We start from the raw sequence: 21,495 nt of genomic DNA on the forward strand, positions 1-21,495 counted from the left end.
TGATAGTTTGATCCAAAGTGCCAGCCCCAGAGATGTGCCAAAACATGTCTGGAGCATAAAATGCCCATTCCGGAGATGGTGGTGAAAACTCCAAAACAAACCAACAACAAAAAGCTTTCAGAATGGCCAACGATATGACAGAACTTGGCTTCAGCAGCAGAGATGAATTCTGGGATTTGATGTCGTAGCCATGGGAACCAGAGACTACTGAGGGACCCAGCTGGGCCTACAATTGCCGGGATCTAAGCCTTCAAGATGACAGAAAATCATGCAAGCTCCTGGAAGTAAGATCAATTGGAAAAGGGCATGGAAGGTAGTCAAGAGTTATGGATGAACAGCACCTTTGATGGAGCCTGGACCCAGTGGCGTAGCGTGGGGGGTGCAGGGGGGGCCGGCCGCACCAGGCGCAACATCTGGGGGGGGGGCGCTCATACTCGCAGCTCTCTGCCCCTACCTGGCTCACTCACTCTCTCTCACTGCAGTGCTGGCTGTGCGAATCCGATCCGATCCGCCGGGTCGCCGCCCACTGTGGAGGGGAGGGTGCCAGGCGTGCGGTGCGGAGAGAGAGCGAGGGACTATCTGGGAGAGGGACAGTGCAGCGGGGGGGGGGGCGCAAATTACTTGCCTTGCCCCGGGTGCTGACAACCCACGCTACGCCACTGCCTGGACCCGACAGCTGTGGGAAGCCTGGCTTGAGTTGGCTTGGAAGAATGAAGCTAAACTGCCTGGCATGAGCAAGTGAGGATAGCCCTATTCCAGTGTTAGGTCTAGCCATGTTTGAAGAACACATGGAGAGGATGCCCCACCTGCTGTCCACGTCTAACCTTGACATGTTAAGTTTGAAGGTCCTAAAGGAGACTCTGAGTTAGCTCAGAATCCTCCCAGTTGCAAACTCAACACAGAGTTCCATTTCATGGGAGGTATTCTAAGCACATCCAGCTCCCTTCAGACCATCAGTCTGGAAGTGGACTTGGCAGGGTTGGGGGTGTGGGGGGGGCAGGAAGGGCACACATGGCACAGCTCCCTTCTATGTGTTCGTCAAACATGATTAAACCAAACATCTGACTAGGGCTACCCTCACTCACTCTGTAGGATCATATAATTGTAGAGTTGGAAGGGATCCCAACAATCATCTAGTCCCAAGTCTCTGCAGTGCTGGAATCATCCCTATGTCCACAGTGTGCTTAATGGCACATTCTTCTTCTTCTCTTGGTCCCTGTTTTTTTGGCTTCCCAATCCCAGCTAAGCATCTGGTTGGCCACTGTGAGAAGAGGATGCTAGAGGAGATCTGCCACTGGCCTGAATCACTAGGCTCTTCTGGTGTTTTTATATAACCCCTCCCCAAATGCAGTACTGGACGTAGGTAGCGCTGTGGGTTAAACCACAGAGCCTAGGACTTGCCGATCAGAAGGTCGGCGGTTCGAATCCGAATGACGGGGTGAGCTCCCGTTGCTCGGTCCCTGCTCCTGCCAACCTAGCAGTTCAAGAGCACGTCAAAGTGTAAGTAGATAAATAGGTACCACTCCAGCGGGAAGGTAAACGACGTTTCCGTGCGCTGCTCTGCTTTGCCAGAAGCGGCTTAGTCATGCTGGCCACATGACCCGGAAGCTGTATGCTGGCTCCCTCGGCCAATAAAGCGAGATGAGCACCACAACCCAGAGTCAGCCACGACTGGACCTAATCGTCAGAGGTCCCTTTAACTTTACAATGAAGTATAATTTAATAACACATATATAATTTCTAATGCACTTCCAAATTCCAGACATAGCAAAGATGCGCATGTTGAAGAACTGAAATGATTGGCGATTCTCTTGCCTTTTCCATTTCAGCATTCTCTTCATGCAACTGAAATCCCAATGGATTCTTAGGCAGCCACGCTCTTAGTAAACAATGGGCTGGAATTGATGGTCATAAGTGGCACTGACAGTCGCAAGTGTCTCTTGATTAAATTAGCTGGATGATTTGTGTGATTGGTGCACAAGTGTGTCGTAATTAGCTGGCTGGCTGGTTTGCTGTAGTCTTAGGCACTATCTTTTCTAAAATGCAAACATTGCACTACATGAAAATACACGCAACCAACTAGGTTTTCACTTCCAGGTAGAGACAACCTTTGGCCTTCCAGATTTTGCTGGACTACAGCTCAATCACCCCCAACCATTGACCGTGTTGGCTGGGGTTGGTGGGAGGTGGTCCATTATCTGGTGATTTGCAAGTTCCCCATCCCTGCCATGTTTGGGGCCTAGAGTTTTTGCTGGTACTGGAAGTGCTTTTCCTCTGAATCCAAGGGAACAGAATGTCTACTTTTCAACCTTTCATCCCATGGGCAGATGGGTTTGCTCTGGATTGTAATACTACCCTCTCTTAGGAAGTAAATTTTTCAATCCTTGTGAATGGTTGACACAAAAGTATCAGCTTTTCAGACTTTTCTAGCATCCAGTGACTTGTGTGACATGCCAATTTTCTGGGTGGTCTGGAAGTCTCAGAATCATTTGGAGTAGCCTTTGATCTTGTTTCTAGGTAGGAGTCCACCAATACCTCTCACTCAAGACTTTTCTAATAATCACAGCAAAATGGAGTTAGGATGTACTGAATTTCAGCTTCAGGAAGCTTTCTTACATTTGTCCACCTAGACCAATATTTTCTACTGCACTCTTGGCTGGCAGATGATCTCCAGTTTCTCCAAGAAGAAGGGTGCCTTTTGGATCATCTGATCCCTTTTAACTGGAGAAGCCAGGGATTGCATTAGGGACCTTTTCAAACAGCTATCCTAGAATTTCAAGCGAGAGGTGTACAAATGTCTAATTTTTTTGGGGGGGGGGTCTCTTAAAAATGCAATCATTCGCAACACATGTAAGCCAGAATTGTGCCCAAACCATTCTGACATGAACACACACTGGTGAATCAGGGATTATATTAGAAACCTGAATGCTGAATGACAAATAATTACATTTCGTTTCTGTTGTCCCCTCTTCACTCTTGGAAGGCTCCTTAAATCATGCCCCCCCCCTTTTTTTTGTTTGCTTGGGAAATGATACACATCAACAAAGCATTTTCAAATCTCTTCTTGAATGGACAAAGACACAGGTATGTGTCACGTGTTATATTCCTAAATAGAAAGCCAAGGCCTACAGAAGTGGCAGGCAGGCTAGTGATGGAAGCATTAACGCTTCTGAAAATCAGTTCTGGAAACTGCAGGAAGGGTGCTCTGGGGTTTGAGTCGTGCTTACGGGTTTCCCACAGGCATCTGTTTGGCCACTGTGAGAACAGGATGCTGAGCTATTGGCCTAATCCAGCAGGCTGTTACGTTGTTTTTTTAAATCCCATTGTTTTGGACTAGGATCATAACCTGAGCCTAGAATTCTAAACTCACCTGTTGTCAGGCTTCGGGGAATTGAATCCCTCCCCAGGTGGCAGTAAATAAGCAGATCAAATGAAAGTAGCATTCTTACCAGTTTGTTTCTTTAATAATCACAGCGAGAGACAAAGGATATCTCTCTAGAAATGGTGTTGCTCCCAGTAAAGGTTTACCCCCTCTGTCCCCCATTAATCTACGTCACTCCTACATCAGGTAATCTGAGCTTGTTGCCACTGTGCTCCCTGTTCTATCTTTTTTTAAAATTGATTTATTATGCAAATACAAAGCAAAGGCAAAGCATACATACATCTGGCAAAAATAAAGACAAAAGAAAAAGAAAAGAAACACACACACACTCCTACATACAAACAAAAACAAAATAGGTACAAAAATAAGAACGATACGAAAATGGAACAACTTCAAAGAATATAAACAGTAAACTAAATAACTAAGAATATAAGCAGTAAATAACTAAGAAAGACATCCCAGGGTGCCATTTCTCTCCTGAGGTACTGGCTTTTCTGGATTTTTGGTTTTGACTTCTGTCAATCACACAGCAGTTCATTTCCTGTGGCTAAAACAGATTCTCTGTATTTCATTATATTCCTCACCTTGGTATGAGGACTCATATTCTCACTTACTGGTTTATTCTAAACCCAGCCAAATCCTGATTGTTCAACCTTGATTCGATAAATAAGTATTTAGGCATTCCCATTCCTTCTGGATAGTTTTGTTAGACTTATTCCTTAAGGCTTCGGTTAGCTTAGCAAGTTCCAAGTACTTAACTTCTGTAGCCATTCTTCTTTAGTTGGTATATAATTACCCTTCCAATTTTTGGCTATCGCCGTTATTGCATAGAAAAATTGCCTTATTTTTTTCTTTTGGAATTCTACTCTTATCCCAAGAAGGAATGTTTCTGGCTTTTTATGAAATGTAATTTTTAATAGTTTTTTCATTTCATTGTAGATTGTGTCCCAGAATTTCTGTGCTCTCTGTTCTATCACTCTCAAAGCCCGTCTAGTCTTACGTGGGATCAGGAATGCTTTCCAAAGACACTGAATCTGCCATCTGTCTCTCTCCTGGCGTTTCCTCTTCTAGCTGTTCCTCACCCAGTATTTCCCAGCTTTTCCCCTCTGGACTGCGCCCCTCTGCAAACCACTGTTCTAAATCAATACTGTCCTCCTGCCCTTGGGAAGATTCAGAACAATGGCTCCCACCATTACTCCTCAGTCCAGCCTCTGACACCTGTGTCGAAGACCCATCGGTCTCAGTGGGATTTACCTCTGAGCAGACATGTATGGGATCCTGCTGTTCAAAGCAATCCCAACTCACACACTGACTTACGCAAACAATATAATACAATAATCACGCTGGCAATCTCTCTCTTAAACATACAAAATGTTGTTTTATTTCCTCAGTTCCAAATTAGCACATTTTCCGGCCAGGTTATAACAAAATTGTCACTGAATATTTCCGCAACGAAAGAAATATTAATACAAATAAGTGGTTTGTTGTTTTTTTTAAAAAAAATTATATATACATAAGATTCGAAATAATATAATAGAAGATGGGTTAAAATAACACTATTAGTTTATAGAACCAGATTTGGCTACCATATATACAGATACTATCTCAGACTTAATACCCTATTTCTTACGCTCAAAAGTTAAACGGAGCAAAAATCCAAATTGCTTCTTCTATCCATTACTTTCAGTATGTGCGGCTTTACAAAAGTGTAGGTAAGTTGCGTCTTAAAGAGTTTTCGGTTTTCCGTCATTTAATTATATTTAGAACCATCTGGATATCTACCATTTCAGATCATTCAATATTCACTGGAGAAAGAAGTAATGCATGCCAGCAAATTGTCACTGTGTAATTGGAGTTACATGTATCCCAGCAGCAAAATGCTCAGAAGAATTGATTATACGCAGGCTGAGACATCTATTGAAGAAGCCACTTTATGGAAATGCAGAGGAGAAGAGTGATTTCTCCTTCAGTGGTATCATGGAGAACGTTTCAGTCAATTGACATTGGTAGAGAACAGGCGGGGGAAGGAAAACAGGCCTTGTGAATATAGAAATGCAGCAATATATATTTTTTTCAGAGCTTCCCTAAAGCTCTAGATCCCCAGGTTAGCTACAAGTATGGTAGTATTCTCAACTAGAATCAGTTATCATGTGGTCAGTCATCCAAGATCACATGCCTTGTTATGGCTGCCTTTCTCATATGCTATCCACCTGTCACTGGAAACTATAGGGCTGGGATAAAGGGAGGTCAATTTGCTTTGAACTCTGGAGTTGTGTCAGCCTCTGGGTGGTGCATAACCATCCCAAGTTTCCAGGGATGAAGGAGGGGTTGGTAGCAGCAGCACCTGCCATAGATGTGGTATAGCGGGATCCAATTCTGCAGCTCACAGCTTAGGAAGACTGACAGTCTATTACCAGTAGTTTTGAAGAATTCAGGAACAATGAGTGCTTATAGCATAAGGAAAACAAAAACAGGAAATGAAAGGGGGAAGATGGATATATCGAGTTCTTTGCTCCTAGTTCACATCTTTTCATTTCCCCAAAGGACCGAGGTAGCGCTAACATAATCTTGCTCTGAGTGGTGCACCAGCACTAAAAAAGTGGGGGTACAAAACTCTCCACAAAGAAACAAAGAATAATGCATCCCCTAGGAATGTGGTAGGTAGGATCAGCTTACCGTATTTTTCGCTCTATAAGACGCACCCGACCATAAGACGCACCTAGTTTTTAGAGGAGGAAAACAAGAAACAAGAAAGCAATGCAAAGCCTCTTGAGCGAAGAGGGAGGAGCGCTCCGGCTGCGCTCAAGAGGCTTTGCGTGGCTATCCCTCTTGCTCTTCTGCACCAATCCCTCTTGCTCTTCTGGCTTCAGCGATAGCTGCGCAGCCTGCATTCACTCCATAAGACGCACACACATTTCTACTTACTTTTTAGGAGGGGAAAAGTGCGTCTTATAGAGCGAAAAATATGGTGCCTGGACCCAACCGGAAACAAGCCCCTACCTGGGCTTTCCCAAAGCCCAGCTGTGAAAGGGGGAAATCAGCCTAAGGAATGCAGATCGCTACAGGAGGAGCTTCTTGTATACAAGGGCTGCGGGCCACAGGTAGCACGTGCACAAGCTCACCCAGGGTATACAAAAACAGGAACTGTAAATTAACTGTTTGTAAAGTGCATGTATGCCACAGATGAGTTGCAAAGCGCCAGGTAGCGGTAATAAACAACAGCACATAAATACAGTCCCCAAATTGCGTTCTTTCATTAAAATGTAATGTAGGGGTGGGGAAGCTCTGGCGTGTGGGCCAAATCTGGCCCACCAGGTCTCCCAGTTTGTCTCACAAGGCTCTTCTCCTCACCCCAAATCACATACACCAAACCCACACCTGAAATCAGGTGTGACGCAGGTTAGCTAGATCCCTGCAGAAAGCAGGATTGATGCAAAAGGAGTTAAATCCCGCTTGGTCACTATCCACCCTCGCCTCAGAGGTCAACACTGAATGGTGGGCCAGACAACTCACCCAGTTGTCCCAAGCTGGTCCACAGGGTGGGCAGAAGATAAAAGGTTCCCCACCCCCTGGTAGAACAAAACAGAAGGTAGATTTCTTTTCAAATTTCTTGGTTTTTCTCTCAACGCATTAAAGTGATATATTAGGTACTGCACATCTTCTGTGCTTGCAAAAAGGGCATTACTGAAGAGCTACTAAATTAATACTGAGAAAGGTGGGAAGGGCCGAAAGGAAGGCAGTGTGAAAATGCAATAGGAGTAAACAAGTTCAATTCTCTTTCACACAGAAACAACGAAGCTCAGATGTGTTCTCAAGAGTGATTTACTCCAAAGGCCAACGGGGACGCAAGTTTCATATTGCACTAAAGAACACAGAGCTCCTGACTGAGTGACCCGGTGAATTGCAGAAGCGTGGTTTAGATCCCCCCTTGTGATAACTGAGCAGCATGACATCAGTGGGACAAAAAAAGGAAAAGTGAGTTCCATTCAGGGTGGTGTTTTAGCTGCTATGCAAGACTTCCAGAGGGGTGGCCGTGTCAACCTTGAACCTAACAAATTATTTGCGGCACAAGCTCTCATGGGCACCATAGTCCATGTCAACAGGTTGTTGGGAAATAAGAGGATGGTTTTAGGAGGATCCAGAAATCCTACAGATTCACTAAAAGCAAAGAAGGGGTGGTATCCAATGTCCTTTTCCCATTAGCACAAGGATATCAGGGGAAGGGGGGGGGAGTTCTGTTGCACAAGCAGAAATTCTTGCACTGATGGGATAAGTGACTTAGCAATATTTTGGATACAAGCCAAGGATGGCCCTCTACCACCAAAGGCATTAGCTGGAGCCAGGACACCCTGAGCAGCATATTTGGCTGCCTTGCAGAAGGACTCTATGCATATGCATCTGTATGGATGGAGAGCTTCTCCATGTGGGGGGACCCTGGTCCAGATCAGCCTCCCTGTCATGGAAGTGATATAAATGCAGCTAGAGCCAGCTGAATGTCCAGATTGTGGGAGGGGGGCATAGTGTTACTTGCATATAGGGGCAGGGATAGCCCCTCATACATTCTTTCGACACCTGAGTCCTAGTAGCATTAAGTGAAAATGATCTGTCGTGATCTGTACTTTTTTTTTGCAGTTTGCTGCCTTCGGACCCTGTTTTGACATTTCCCTCTAGACAGCATCTTGACAAACCTAGGCAGCATCTTAAAAAGCAGAGACATCACCTTGCCAACAAAGGTCCGTTTAGTTAAAGCTATGGTTTTCCCAGTAGTGATATATGGAAGTGAGAGCTGGACCATAAAGAAGGCTGACTGCCAAAGAATTGATGCTTTTGAATTATGGTGCTGGTGGAGACTCTTGAGAGTCCCATGGACTGCAAGAAGATCAAACCTCTCCATTCTGAAGGAAATCAGCCCTGAGTGCTCACTGGAAGGACAGATTGAAGCTGAGACTCCAATACTTTGGCCACCTCATGAGAAGAGAAGACTCCCTGGAAAAGACCCTGATGTTGGGAAAGATGGAGGGCACAAGGAGAAGGGGATGACAGAGGACGAGATGGTTGGGCAGTGTTCTCGAAGCTACCAGCATGAGTTTGACCAAACTGGTGGAGGCAGTGGAAGACAGGAGTGCCTGGCATGCTCTGATTCAAGGGGTCATGAAGAGTCAGAAATGACTAAACAACAACAACCCTTTCTCTCTATTTGCACCCAAACTCCAAAAGTTTGCAACCAAACAAAGAGTTCAAGAAAGTAACTCTTAATAATGAAGGGTTGCACCCAATGTTAGCCCATGAAATGAATGGAGATGGATAACTTAGGTGAAGCTGAGTCGGTTAAATAAAAAGGGGACACTCATCTTCTACTGAAGGCCATGGAGGGAGCGTTTTTGGTTCTTAATTCCGTTCGCCTTCGGCAGTCGCTGCTCTTGAGTTTCCTGTGGGCATCGCTCTGAATGTTCAAAGGTGGCATCCTGAATACGGGATTGTGGGCAGAGCAAAATGGGGGCATCAAGAGGAGACTCTGGAGTATCCGGAAGAAACATAATAAATAGAGCATCTTGGACTGAAGGGGGAATTGGGATAAGGGGACTCTTGAGCAGGCTGCCAAATTTCCTTGGGCTCTGCAAGAAAGGCCAGCAATTCACAAGGACTCTCTCTTTTACTGCAGCTGAAACATTAGATGCACTGAATGAAATATACTTTCGTCTTCTACACACATGCGCACAGAGACCCCTTTCTCAAAAAGGCCCCTTTCTGGGTTTGCTTTGCCTGAGTTTTCAGATCTGAAATGCTTACAAGTTGGTGCCACTTTCTTCACTATTAATACGACATGACAAGTGCCTTCTCCTTAGCACCTCAGCCGTTCCAAGCCCCATTCATTACTGCCGCATGAAGCCCGTGGAAGCTAGTCCTTAATACATTCCTATTCATTTCATTTGACAGCTAACAACTAAACATGTTTTCTCTCTCCCCACCTTATACAATGAAGCATTCATTTCAGGATGGCAAATTGAACCTCTGCATATGGCTTTCCTCCGTGAGCCAAATTCCAAATTTACTGCCATTGTGCCTTATCTCTCAACGGCTTGCTGCACTAAACTCTGTCACCGTGTTTTACGGCTGGAGGCCTGTTTCCTCAAATTGAGGCAGATTTGTTTATTGCTGCTCCCTGAGCAATGTCCTGTGCAAATAGGAGAGACTTAAAAATGATTAATCCTTTTTTAACAAGTTGTGATATAACGGACATATTTTGTGGGGGTCTTCTGAATTATTTCAACACACACACTTTGATTTATCTAACTTAATGGGACGCTTGGTTTAATAAAAAAAGTTAAGCCTATTTGCACACAAATGGGGTGTGTGTTTGTGAAATGTGGGAATGTGAGGAGATTCTGGGGCTGGGTTTTCTCAATGATAGCAACTACAGTGGTGCCTCGCAAGACGAAAATAATCCGTTCCGTGAGTCTCTTCGTCTTGCGGTTTTTTTCGTCTTGCGAAGCAAGCCCATTAGCGGATTAGCGCTATTAGCGGTTTAGCGGGTATTAGTGGCTATTAAAGGCTTAAGGGATTAGCGGATTAGCTGCTAAAAGGCTATTAGCAGCTTAGATCAGCTGATAAGCGGCTTAGATCAGCTGTTAAGCGGCTTAGCGAACAGCTGTTAAGCGGCTTAGGGGCTTGGGAAAAAGGCGGGGAGGGGGGAAAAAACCCCAGGAATCGCAAGACATTTTCGTCTTGCGAAGCAAGCCCATAGCAAATTCGTTTTGCGAAGCACCTCCAAAACAGAAAACCCTTTCGTCTAGCGGGTTTTCCGCCTTACGAGGCATTCGTCTTGCGGGGCACCACTGTATTCCTCAATAACATTTGCCTCCAGATCTCTCTGTGGCCCTTCTTTCTTTAGAGAATGACGCCAATCCTCCTAATGCTTATAAAAATCTGGTGTTTATGTTACTATCAGCAGCCAGATTGGTAATGGCCCAATCCTCAAAAAGTTCCTTTGCAAGAGGAATAATTTACTAATGAATGGGACATTGTTTTATCTGATCAACTGGTCAGACATAGACGTATAGTCCAGGTGAAGCCAAATCAGATAGTTTTGATGCACACTGATTTCCCCCCTCTTTTTTTTGATCATATAAATAGGGCTAGTCATATAAGGGATGGTTCTGCCCACGGACTTCAGCTGAAACAGGGACAAGGGGTGGTGTAGTGGTTAAGAGCAGTAGACTCGTAATCTGGTGAACCGGGTTCGCGTCTCTGCTCCTCCACATGCAGCTGCTGGGTGACCTTGGGCTAGTCACACTTCTCTGAAGTCTCTCAGCCCCACTCACCTCACAGAGTGTTTGTTGTAGGGGAGGAAGGGAAAAGGAGATTGTTAGCTGCTTTGAGACTCCTTAGGATCTGTGAGTTAAACTACAGAGCCTAGGGCTTGCTGATCAGAAGGTTGGCGGTTCGAATCCCCGCGACGGGGTGAGCTCCCGTTGCTCAGTCCCTGCTCCTGCCAACCTAGCAGTTTGAAAGCATGCTGTGCAAGTAGATAAATAGGTACCACTCTGGTGGGAAGGTAAAATGGCGTTTCTGCTCTGATTCACCAGAAGCGGCTTAGTCATGCTGGCCACATGACCTGGAAGCTGTATGCCGCAACCCTAGAGTTGTCCAAGACTGGACCTAACGGTCAGGGTCCCTTTACCTTTACGGTAGTGATAAAGCGGGATATCAAATCCAAACTCTTCTTCTTCTTTGGCCATCCAGATGTTGCCGGACTCCAACTCCCATCATTCCTGGCCATTAGCCACACTGGCTGGGGCTGATGGGAGCTGGTGTCCGACAGCATCCCGAAGGCCACAGGTCCCCCCGCATCCCTGACCTAAAAACCCTGCCTGCGGGTTTGCAATCTAAAACAAAACAAAAGGCAGCAAATGCATCCAAACAACATCTTGCTGTGTGGCAAATCTCAAAACTAATAGTACCCAGATCTTCTCTGTTACCCCCAAAGTCAGGAGACTTTTGTCCCAAGGAAAGCACCATCTACAAGCTGAACACTTCAGTGACAAGAGCACACGGTTTTCTTTTCTCCATTGGGAGGGTTTGCAAACACTTCCTGTTAAATAGTCCCGATGCATGATGGTATCTGTGCATTTGGGGAATCTGTGGGGCCGAGGGGAACCAGCTCCATGTAATTCATGCACCGCGTATGAGAAAATGATAATACTGCTATTATTGGGGGTGGGGGGCGAGCACCTAAAACAACAGAACAGATGGATCTCCAGAAAAGTAGTGTTAGATCTGTGGATGAAGGAGGGCGCTTGGGAAGGATGGGAGCACAAAATAGCACTATGGCTCTACCGTTGGGTAGAATGAGGCACCTGCCTTCAACGGCACATGCTGTGTGTGTGCCAGGCAGCTTGCCCTCCATCCCCTAAGCTAGCTTGCTGCCCTCAGGTGCAGGAGAGGACACAGTCCCATCACCAGTGTTGCAATAGGACTCAACCACGGACCGGTTGGTTTCTGTAAACATAATGTGAGAGATGCCGTCCTGTCGTGCCTTGGCTGCAAAATGAGCCTAACATGATGCAACAGACCTGCTGTGCTGGTGCAAAGCGGCGAAAGGAACAGAGTTTATCCTTGATTTAAAAAAACAACGACAACACAACTCTCACAGAGATGTAGTATTGGGTGAAGCTTATTATGGAAAGTAAAAAAGAAAAAGCTACGGTGTCATTTGCTATCTATGGCAGTGCAAAGTGTGGGTGTAGCGAACTGCACTCCAGTTAAATCGTATTAGGATTCCGATCAGTCTTAACAACAGCTTCCCTTTCAGCTGTCCAGGCCACATCCTTACCCGAAAACATTTCAGCGAAAGGTGACAAGCAACAGAGGCGCTTGCATTTGGAAGCCCTCAGCAGCGTCGCTTCATGTGCCTTAAGCAGGAAGCGGTGGAAAGAATAGCCTCAAGCGCCTACTTATTTTGGCACTGAGATTATTACTACTTTTAATAATAACATGCCACCAAGAAACCAATAATGGGAGTTCAGGCAAATCGCTGGGAAACTCTCTTGTCTTCTGTAAAAATGCCCTCCCCACCACACTCGCCTATTGCCCTGGATCTCACCCACTGCCACTAGCACATTTCTGGTTTCAGTGTGGCCCACCTCCCCTTAAATCATGGATTTTGCTTGAGGAATCAATGGTGCCACAGGTTCATTTGTCATATGCCAGAGGATCTGACCAGAAACATCAACCAGGTTCCAACGAACAGTTGCTTGATTTGGGGGGGGGGGGAAGGTGGGGGGAGAAAGGAGGCAGAAAATAAAATAAATACCCCAAGAGTTCCAGCTGCAATTGTACTGCTGGAAAATGGCATCCCAGTGAATCCACAAGCCTTATGACATTCCTTTGAGGATCTGAACACAAAGCGATCGCATCAAAACTACATAAACTCCAATATATGAAAGGGGCTAGAGTGTGACTCTTGAGAAGCCAAAGAAAATATGAACCAATCCTATTTATTTATTTTTAGTCCTGGGCCAAAAGGCCTCCGATTGTTTTGGAAAATGGTGGCCACCTCAACTGTGACCTGTTTAATCAGAATAGGGACCCTTACGGCAGGTGATTCCCCTTCTGGTTATAAATTCAGTGCTGTTGTCTTTTCTTTCTGCCCACAGGCTTGTGTCGTCAACCGCACAGGACAGAACCAAATCAAAAGGCAGCTTAAAGTACACGGTGCTAGTTGGTCCTAATTATCCAAAAAGTCAAAGGTCACCACTCTGAGGCTCTGGGTTCCGTGGGTCTCTTTGATGGCTCCGAGACAGCCTTGGAAACCGGGTCGTCCCGCGTGGCCTGTTGCTTTTGCTTGCAGAATCTCCCGTGGGTTGGAAATCACTAGAAACAGGAAAGGGGGGGGGGACAAGCCATGGACAAGTTCATACTGTGCATTAAACAAACCTGTATTCCCACCCACCCCAGTACGTGGGGAAAGCAGATATCAGAACACAAATGTATGTGCTGATGTGTGTATTATCCATATCTACAATTAGTTTACTGGATCTGTACACTACTCACATAGTGACCTAGGGAATGGATTAATCAAGTACACCATTATGTTCTTGCAAACACAATAATACAAAAAAATGCAAAACTCCATGGCCTGGAATTTGGAGGCCACACTAACCACCAGAAGTGATAGACAATACAAGAAACTGATGGTGCTCTGATGAACGTTGTGCTAATGATGGACCGATGTATTGATGCACAATGATACATGTTAGTAATACTTGAGGAGCTTCACAGTCTATTCTGACCTGCAATAGACCGACTTTCATGAATGAATTGCTTGAAAGGAACTTACTTGTCTACTACAAACAATTATTGGAAAAAATATTGCTTACCCAGCAGTCACTCACAGGCTACAGACTCCTCCGAAAACTACAGTATAAAAGGAATAAGGTTGTACTTTTCTTTGTTTTCTCAGTGGGCTCCACAAGAGTATTTTATGCCTCATGCACACGCACAGATGCATGCACGCAGGCACGGACATCATTTTGAACCCTACCAAACTCCCCAAAGGTTATGGGGGTGCAGCGCAACTTAAAATGCAGCCACACATCACCACCCTTCTCCAGGTGCTGCCACACCCACATTAAAATGGAGGTGACCAACCCTTTTTGGCCTTGGGGCCCTGTTGCCTGGTTACAGCTCCTCTGAAGATGGCATGTCGATGATGGGTTTGGCTCAAAGGTGGGCATGGCTCAAAAGCTGGCGGAGCTTCCTCTCTGCCCAGCCCTATAATGGGGAGGAGAACCTTTCAGACAATCCAAAGAATGGAGACAGTGCAACGTTGCCTGGCACTGGTGCCTTGGCTTGAAGGCCAGTGCAATCTGTGAGCCAGCAGTTTGCCACCACTGCGTTAAATTAATGACCACAGCAATCTATCTAGAATCAATGCAAAAAAAAACCCCACAAAACATTTTAAATGGTACATTGATCCAACGCCAAGCAGACAGTTAACAGCGTCACAACGATGACTCGAAAAGTGGTGGTAATCAAGAGCAATCAAAGGCTTGCAGGGTGGCAGGAAGCTTTCACCTAATGCCTCAAACTAAGAGACGTTAACGGGAAGGCATACAAGGTGAAGTGTGTGGCTTTGAAAGCCCTGATCTCTTTGCTTAGAGACCAGGTCTTTAGGAGCTGCTTCATCCTCAATACAGCAAGCCTAGTTCAGGGTGATACATACTGTTGACTGAGGTTTGCCACAAGACATGACGTGATGCCAGGCGCTGCAAAGTCAGCATCACTGGCAGATGTGCCAAGCACAAATCTTTAGAAGTGGGGTGGCAGCACTCTGATGCAATTCCATCTAGGGACGTGGGTGGCGCTGTGGTCTAAACCACTAAGCCTTTTGGGTTTGCCGGTCGGAAGGCCGGCGGTTCTAATCCCCGCAATGGGGTGAGCTCCTGTTGCTGTCCCAGCTCCTGCCAACCTAGCAGTTCGAAAACATGCCAGTGCAAGTAGATAAATGGGTACCACTGCGGCGGGAAGGTAAACAGCATTTCAGTGCACTCTGGCTTCTGTCACGGTGTTCCGTTGCGCCAGAAGGGGTTTAGTCATGCTGGCCACATGACCCGGAAACTGTCTGTGGACAAATGCCAGCTCCCTTGGCCTGAAAGCGAGATGAGCACCACACCCCATAGTCACCTTTGACTGGACTTAACCATCCAGGGGTCCTATACCTTTTTTTTACTTGTAATCCCATCTACACTTATCATTGAAAATTTCCATCTCTGCTTCCAAAAGAATACACAATAAAAACCACTCAGGGTTAAAAGAAAGAAAGAAAGATCAGAATTAACGTTCTATGGGAGAACCTTAATCATGCCGTATTTTTAACTAGCAACCACTAAAGCACCGAGTGTTTTCCTCCTGAACAACCAGGAAGCACATAAACATCAAAGAAAAATACAGGAAATTCACATCCATCACAATACTTTTAAGTAGAAACCAGTCCCTCTTGTGTAATAGCAAGCTTTACAAATTACCACTTTTATTGCTTTGCTTGCCTTTCAATAAAAATCAGGCTGGGGGGAGGAAATTGCACCCTGCCTCGCAGTTGCTTAAGGCAAATGAATCTCTGCTCTCAGACTTCCAGGGCTTGGTGAGTCTCCCACCCATCACCAATTCTGAAATGCAGCAGTGCTACCAGCCTGACTCTGCAGGATCCCAGTAAATAATGTTGGGGCACAAACTATGTGCGCTGCAGCTGCTGCTATAAAAATAATTCTGTGATGGCGGGGGGGGGGAGTGTAGGTTGCTCTGCTATGACATCCCATCAGAAAGCATAAACTTCACACTGCACGGAACACTTGACAGGATGCCCCAGCTCTCAGTGGACCAAGGAACACTTTACTGCTAATTGCATGATTTGCAAGGATTTTCTCCCCACAAGCAGCCAGTGCCAGGGTAGTGGTGATGGAGGAGCAACTCTGAATCGTGACCTTGGGGGAGGTTTTGAGGGGGTGTTAACCCTTTGCCCCGTGCTATGGTTCTGAGATAGACCATCAACAGCCCTGCACCTGCTATTTGCATGGGTGGAGGGGGTTCCAGCTGAATTAAAAAATAAAACAGAATCTTGCACTCAACGCAAAACAATGTAATGTGTAGTCTGGCGCTTTCCCACAGCTGATTTCAATTTGTGCTTTGATAGCCCCCATTCCATCCTCCCATACATTTCATGGATGAAAACAGGGGCATCCTTGGAATACTCTTGGAATATGCTTATGCTAAGTGAAGACCACTGCATGAACCCAAGGGCCATCCCATCCCATGAGGCAAGGTGAAGTGACCTCCACTGTGTGGAGGGCGGCAGATCTGTCCTCCAAAGAACAGCACCAGTAGCGGATGCAGCACACTTACTGGGGCCAGATCTGCTGCTTCCTCAGCACCCTGCCTCAGTGCTGCCTGCACAGCAGCCTTCTGGTGAACTGGAGAAACTACTGGTCTCCCAGCAGCAGCGCTTTCCTACCCCCTAAGGAAGAAATGACAGGGGCCGCCCTCCTGGGTTTCCTGGGCTCTGCATCTGCCTTCAATTCCCAGTTCAAGCATCGGTTGCCCCTTCTTCCCAGTGGTTCACCTCAGGTGCCAAAACATCATGGTCTCGCCCTGGATCAGGCTTGGGTTGGCAGGCTCTGATGCACGAGTAGGAAGGAAAAGGGTGGTGGTGGGAATCTGGGTTGGAGGGGGGGCATCTTCCCCTTCCACACTGATTTCTGGCGCTTGGGAAGGGGGAGTGGAGATGCCCGCTTTCCCCTCTGACCTTCTTGTAGACCAAAGAGCCTCAGCAGAGGCTGGGGAGGGCTTTAATCAGCCTGGGGCAAGGAGGCTGAGCAGGAGAATGCAGCAACTAAGCCAGGGGCCTTCTTTTCTAGAACGAGGTGTGGCTCTTGCAGATGGGACCCGTTCCGACGGAGCTTCTGCTTACAGTACAGTTGTACCTCAGGTTAAGAACTTAATTCATTCTGGAGGTCCGTTCTTAACCTGAAACTGTTCTTAACCTGAGGTACCACTTTAGCTAATGGGGCCTCCCACTGCCGCTGCGCCGCCGCCGCACGATTTCTGTTCTCATCCTGAAGCAAAGTTCTTAACCCGAGATACTATCTCTGGGTTAGTACAGTCTGTAACCTGAAGCGTCTGTAACCTGAAGCACCTGTAACCCGAGGTACCACTGTATTAATATTCCCACAAAGTGAGAGTGTTTCAAAAATGCCGCCTTAAAAGCTTGGCAGGAGGGGTAAGGAAACTTGTTGAGACATTTTCATCACTTCTGCCAGTTCTGAACTTCTTACCCTGCTCCAGAACTCCTGTCTCATGCCTCCTGAGCACTGTGTCTGCTGCCCTGTCTGTACTATTACTTCTCTGAATAAAGACCTCCTTCTTACTTACAAGTTAGAGCTGGGTAGGAATTAGGACCCTCCTCACCTATTATGCTTGGCTGATGGCTCTGCTCTGACTACAATATTAATTTACTCTGCAATGCTTTGACTTCACCTGAACCGTAGTTTAGATCAGCCTTTTCCCAACATGGTGCTCTCTAGATTTCTGGACTACATCTCCCCACAATCCTGACCACTGTTCCTGCTAGCTGGGGCTGATGGGAGTTGTAGTCCAAAGCATCTGGAGCGTCCAAGATGGGGGAAGGCTGGTTCAGGTGATCAGGAATGGACCACAGAAAGTCTAGGGCTTGTGTATTCCCCATGAATGAGGAGTGTGAGAAAAGAAGAGATCACAGTTCCGTGTTACATTGCAAACCTGGAGAAGTGTAGCTTGTTCTAACCAGAATCTGAAACCATGGTTAACTTTTGCTAGAACAAACCATGCTTCCCTGAGTTTCTTGCAATGCAGAACGGTGGCCTGTTCTTAAAGTTGAAGCTTCACTTTCATGTGCAAAGGGGAAGCCTGAGAGGTGCACCACACTTCATTCCCTATCACCTGAACCCATGGTCCACCTTTGAAGTGACTCCAAATGAAAAAGGGGAGGTCAGTTCTGCAGCCGCTGAATGAGACTGCAAAGGTAGGGCTTGTGTTAAAACTCTGCATTCATATTAATTATGCAGTTGCGGGCCCACTTCTCAGTTGTGGCCTGGTATACCCTCTGTCAGGTATAATGGAAAGACAGAGGCCAGGAACCCTGATGTAAAACCAATTATCTCTCCCCCCCCCCTTCTTTTCTTTTTCTTTTTAAAAGAGCAAGAACTCAACGTACACATGTGCCCTCATCTCTCCCTTTAGCTTTTATCCCTGAGCATTTCATCAGTATAGTAGCTCCTCCTGCTGGTAAATTCATAAAACAACCTCAACAGTGGCCTAGGGAGAAGCCACTTGCCCGTTCTTTGGAATAAAACCAGTCTTTAAAAATCTGTCCTCCTGCCCCTTGAAGATAGAAAGGTAGGAAAAGCAACACGGAATTTCTAGAGGGGAAAACCAGCGTCCCGATAAGAGCCAGACACACGCTTTGTGAAACCGGATTACTAGCAGAGGTGTGCTGATGTTCAGAGTGGGTTCCTACTTCCTTTGTCAACATGAAACCAACATTGCTTTCTGTAAGTAGTCTTCACTGCAAACCAATACACTGGCAGAACAACCCCGTGGACACTCAACTCAGAAGAGCATCCCAGTTTGTTCTGTTGAGCTTACCCACAGTTACACGTGCACAGTTCCAAGCTTTAGGTTGTGATCCTAAGCTAACTCACCAGGAAGAAAATGAAGGCACATGCTGCACAATAGACCCTTCAGACAACAGGGTCCTTTAAGAGGGGGCAGCTGCTTTCTGGGGTGCAGCTCCCCATAAGGGACAACTGCATATTCCTGCATTGCAGGGGGTTGGACTAGATGATCCTCAGGGTCCCTTCCAACTCTCTGATTCAACCAATTCCATGAATGGTAGCCATTCCAACGCATGCCTTCACAACAGTCTCTGCGCATGCCGACAGCAGCAGCTCTTGATGAGGAGACATCCAAAGTTTTGGAAAACCAAAGTAGGATTCTGCCTTGGACCGAAGCAAGCAAGGTCTTGCTCAAAGTGGGTTCGAAGAAGTTTTTATTTTCTATGCAAAATATCACATCTGTGATTCGGCATCCTGTTAGACATGAGCGTTATCGTTTTAAGCTAACTTCTAGGAACAAGGTGGCTGGCCTGTGACTGTCTTGCAGAGATCTGCACTGCTCCCATCACTGCTCAAAGGAGACCAAATGTGGCGATGTGGGCAGAAGACATTCAGAGCAGGAGGAGATTCGACAGATTTATTCTATCAGTGAGCCTGTACTGGAATGAATTGACTTATTTTCCAATATTTTAGTGCTAACTGAGCTGCTTCCTGTTTTTTGGTTTCACCACTTTGGGATTCCCTTTGGGAAGGAAAATTGGGGTGCATGCCAGGAATGAAATGGAAATGAAGAAATGAGGTCATGCATGTGAAGATAGTCAAAATGACCCTATTTATCAAAGACTCTTTTTCTACATTGTTTTTCACCTGATAGTTCAGTCCAGCTCTGTCCTTGATACCCCTCTCTCATTATACAATTCAGTCTCCACAGAAGAAGAAGAGGAAGAAGAAGAAGAAGAGGAGGAGGAGGAGGAGGAGGAGGAGGAGGAGTAGTTTGGACTTGATATCCCGCCTTTCCCTCCCCTTAAGGAGTCTCAAAGCGGCTAAGATTCTCCTTTCCCTTCCTCCCCCACAACAAACACTCTGTGAGGTGAGTGAGGCTGAGAGACTTCAGAGAAGTGTGACTAGCCCAAGGTCACCCAGCAGCTGCAAGTGGAGGAGCGGGGAAGTGAACCCGGTTCACCAGATTATGAGTCCACTGCTCTTAACCACTACACCACACTGGCTAGGAGAAAAGAACATAGCATTAAGTTTATGGCATCATTTTACATGGTCTTAAAACAGTCCATAGAGGTTCTCCGCAGAAATGTTTGTGAGACTGGTGGGAGAGCTTTCCTTTCTTTTTCTCCTGCGTATGAAAAGAATAACCAGGGGTTATAAAGGAAAATACCTTTGATGAAACCTCACTTCATACTCACTTAAAAGAAAACATTGGTGATTGGCATTCAGTGCTAGTCCTATACAGAGGAGACCCATTGAAGTTAATGGACATTACTATTGAACTCCTCACCAAGGTTCATCTGGCCCCCTCATTATACAGCTTTTGAATAATGCTGAGGACACACTTTTTCACCCTGGCGTTTGACACCTGAGGTGTATGCTTTTAGGACCCAGCTTCTTTTTACGATTGAAAGTTGTCTTAAATTGTTTTTAATCAGAGGAATCTTTTGTCCGACGTGGGGCTCAAACCCATAACCTGGAGATTAAGGGTCTCATACTTTACTAACTGAGCTATCCCAGCTCATCCACTATAAAGAACATATTGTGCTTTAATACTGTAACCCACACTGGGACCTAAGGGCAAAGGGTGGGTAATTAAATGCCAATAGCAACAAAGGTTCATTGATTTCAATGGATCTCCTCTGAGCAGGACTCAAGTTGAACACAACCTGCTGAAATTAAGAAAGTGCGCACAATGCACTCAACAGAAATTAGATTTACTGCCAACCAGAATTGTAACCCCCCATTTTCTCTTTCTCCCCCCAGCCCCCCTCCCCAATGGGAACAGTTACAAGCAGCTGAATAGCATTTCGCACTGTTAGTGGCCAGATCTGCTTCCATGGAAACAAATGTTATATGGGCAAAAAAATAAGTAAAAAGCTTTAAAATGAATATGTTCTTCTTTTGTGTTTCATTTTTTTAAAAAGAAACCCTGTGTTTTATCTATCAAATCACACTACTTCCATATGGTCTAGGAAGCAGGAGGGGGGAACCTGTCAACATCCAACCCTGAGCCCTCCAACTCCCCCCCCTCCTAAAAAAAATGCAAGAGAAGGAAAAGGAGGAGGAGGAGGAGGAGGAGGAGGAGGAGGAGGAGGAGGAGGAAGAAGAAGAAACCTCAGTGTATTTCCCTTCTGGACTTTTCTATCTTGGACAGATGCAAGGCTTTCATGGAGGATAATAATGGCTACTAGCCACAAGGGAAATGTTCTGCCTCCGCTGTCAGGGGCAGCGGCTGGGAATCGAAAGTGGGTTTTCTTTATTTCTTTCATGAAATCTACAGACTGCTGATTGCAAGAAAGAAAAATAACCTGAAATCAGTTTACAAAGAGAATAAAATAATAAAATTAGCAATAAAACAGTGAAAAACAGCTATTCAAACCATTCAGAGAGTAATTTTTAACCTCTCCCTTTCCCAGCAGGTGAGTCACTGCTGCTTACTGGGAGGAGGAGAGGTGAGCTAGCGGGAAGTTCAGTGCATTGTAAACACACCAAAAAAGCCAATCCACTGCACCTTGCTGGTGCATCTGCACCATGCAACCCTCCCTACTGTCTTGCTCCTGCTGGTAAGGCCACAGAATATTGAGGTGGCATGTTTTTACCTGGAAATACCCAAGACTTCCTGTACACAAAGCATGTGCTATACCATTAAGCTACAGCCTACCCCCCTGCATATGTTCTGCCCCTGTCGGAATGTTAAAGGTAAAGGGACCCCTGACCATTAGGTCCAGTCGTGGCTGACTCTGG

The 21,495-nt window shown here is 46.0% G+C and overlaps 1 protein-coding gene across 3 annotated transcripts in view; it reads right to left on the reverse strand.

The window, feature by feature from the left end:
• Positions 1-4,740: 4,740 nt before the first annotated feature.
• The window catches only part of SNX29 (sorting nexin 29), a 222,063-nt gene continuing 205,308 nt past the window's right edge, over positions 4,741-21,495 (reverse strand). For 2 of the 3 annotated variants that reach the window (XM_083412536.1, XM_083412539.1), the window contains 2 exons: positions 10,220-13,255; positions 4,741-9,797 (listed from right to left, as the gene is read on the reverse strand). In XM_083412536.1, coding sequence (XP_083268662.1) covers positions 13,126-13,255 — 130 coding nt within the window. In that variant the 3' untranslated portion in view covers positions 4,741-9,797; positions 10,220-13,125. Of the gene's footprint in view, positions 9,798-10,219; positions 13,256-13,761; positions 13,799-21,495 lie in introns of those variants that run through there. The other variant, XM_083412538.1, reaches the window with a different exon arrangement.

The sequence above is a fragment of the Podarcis tiliguerta genome (assembly GCF_965153285.1).
Source record: "Podarcis tiliguerta genome assembly, chromosome: 14".
NCBI classification, from domain to species: Eukaryota; Metazoa; Chordata; class Lepidosauria; order Squamata; family Lacertidae; genus Podarcis; species Podarcis tiliguerta.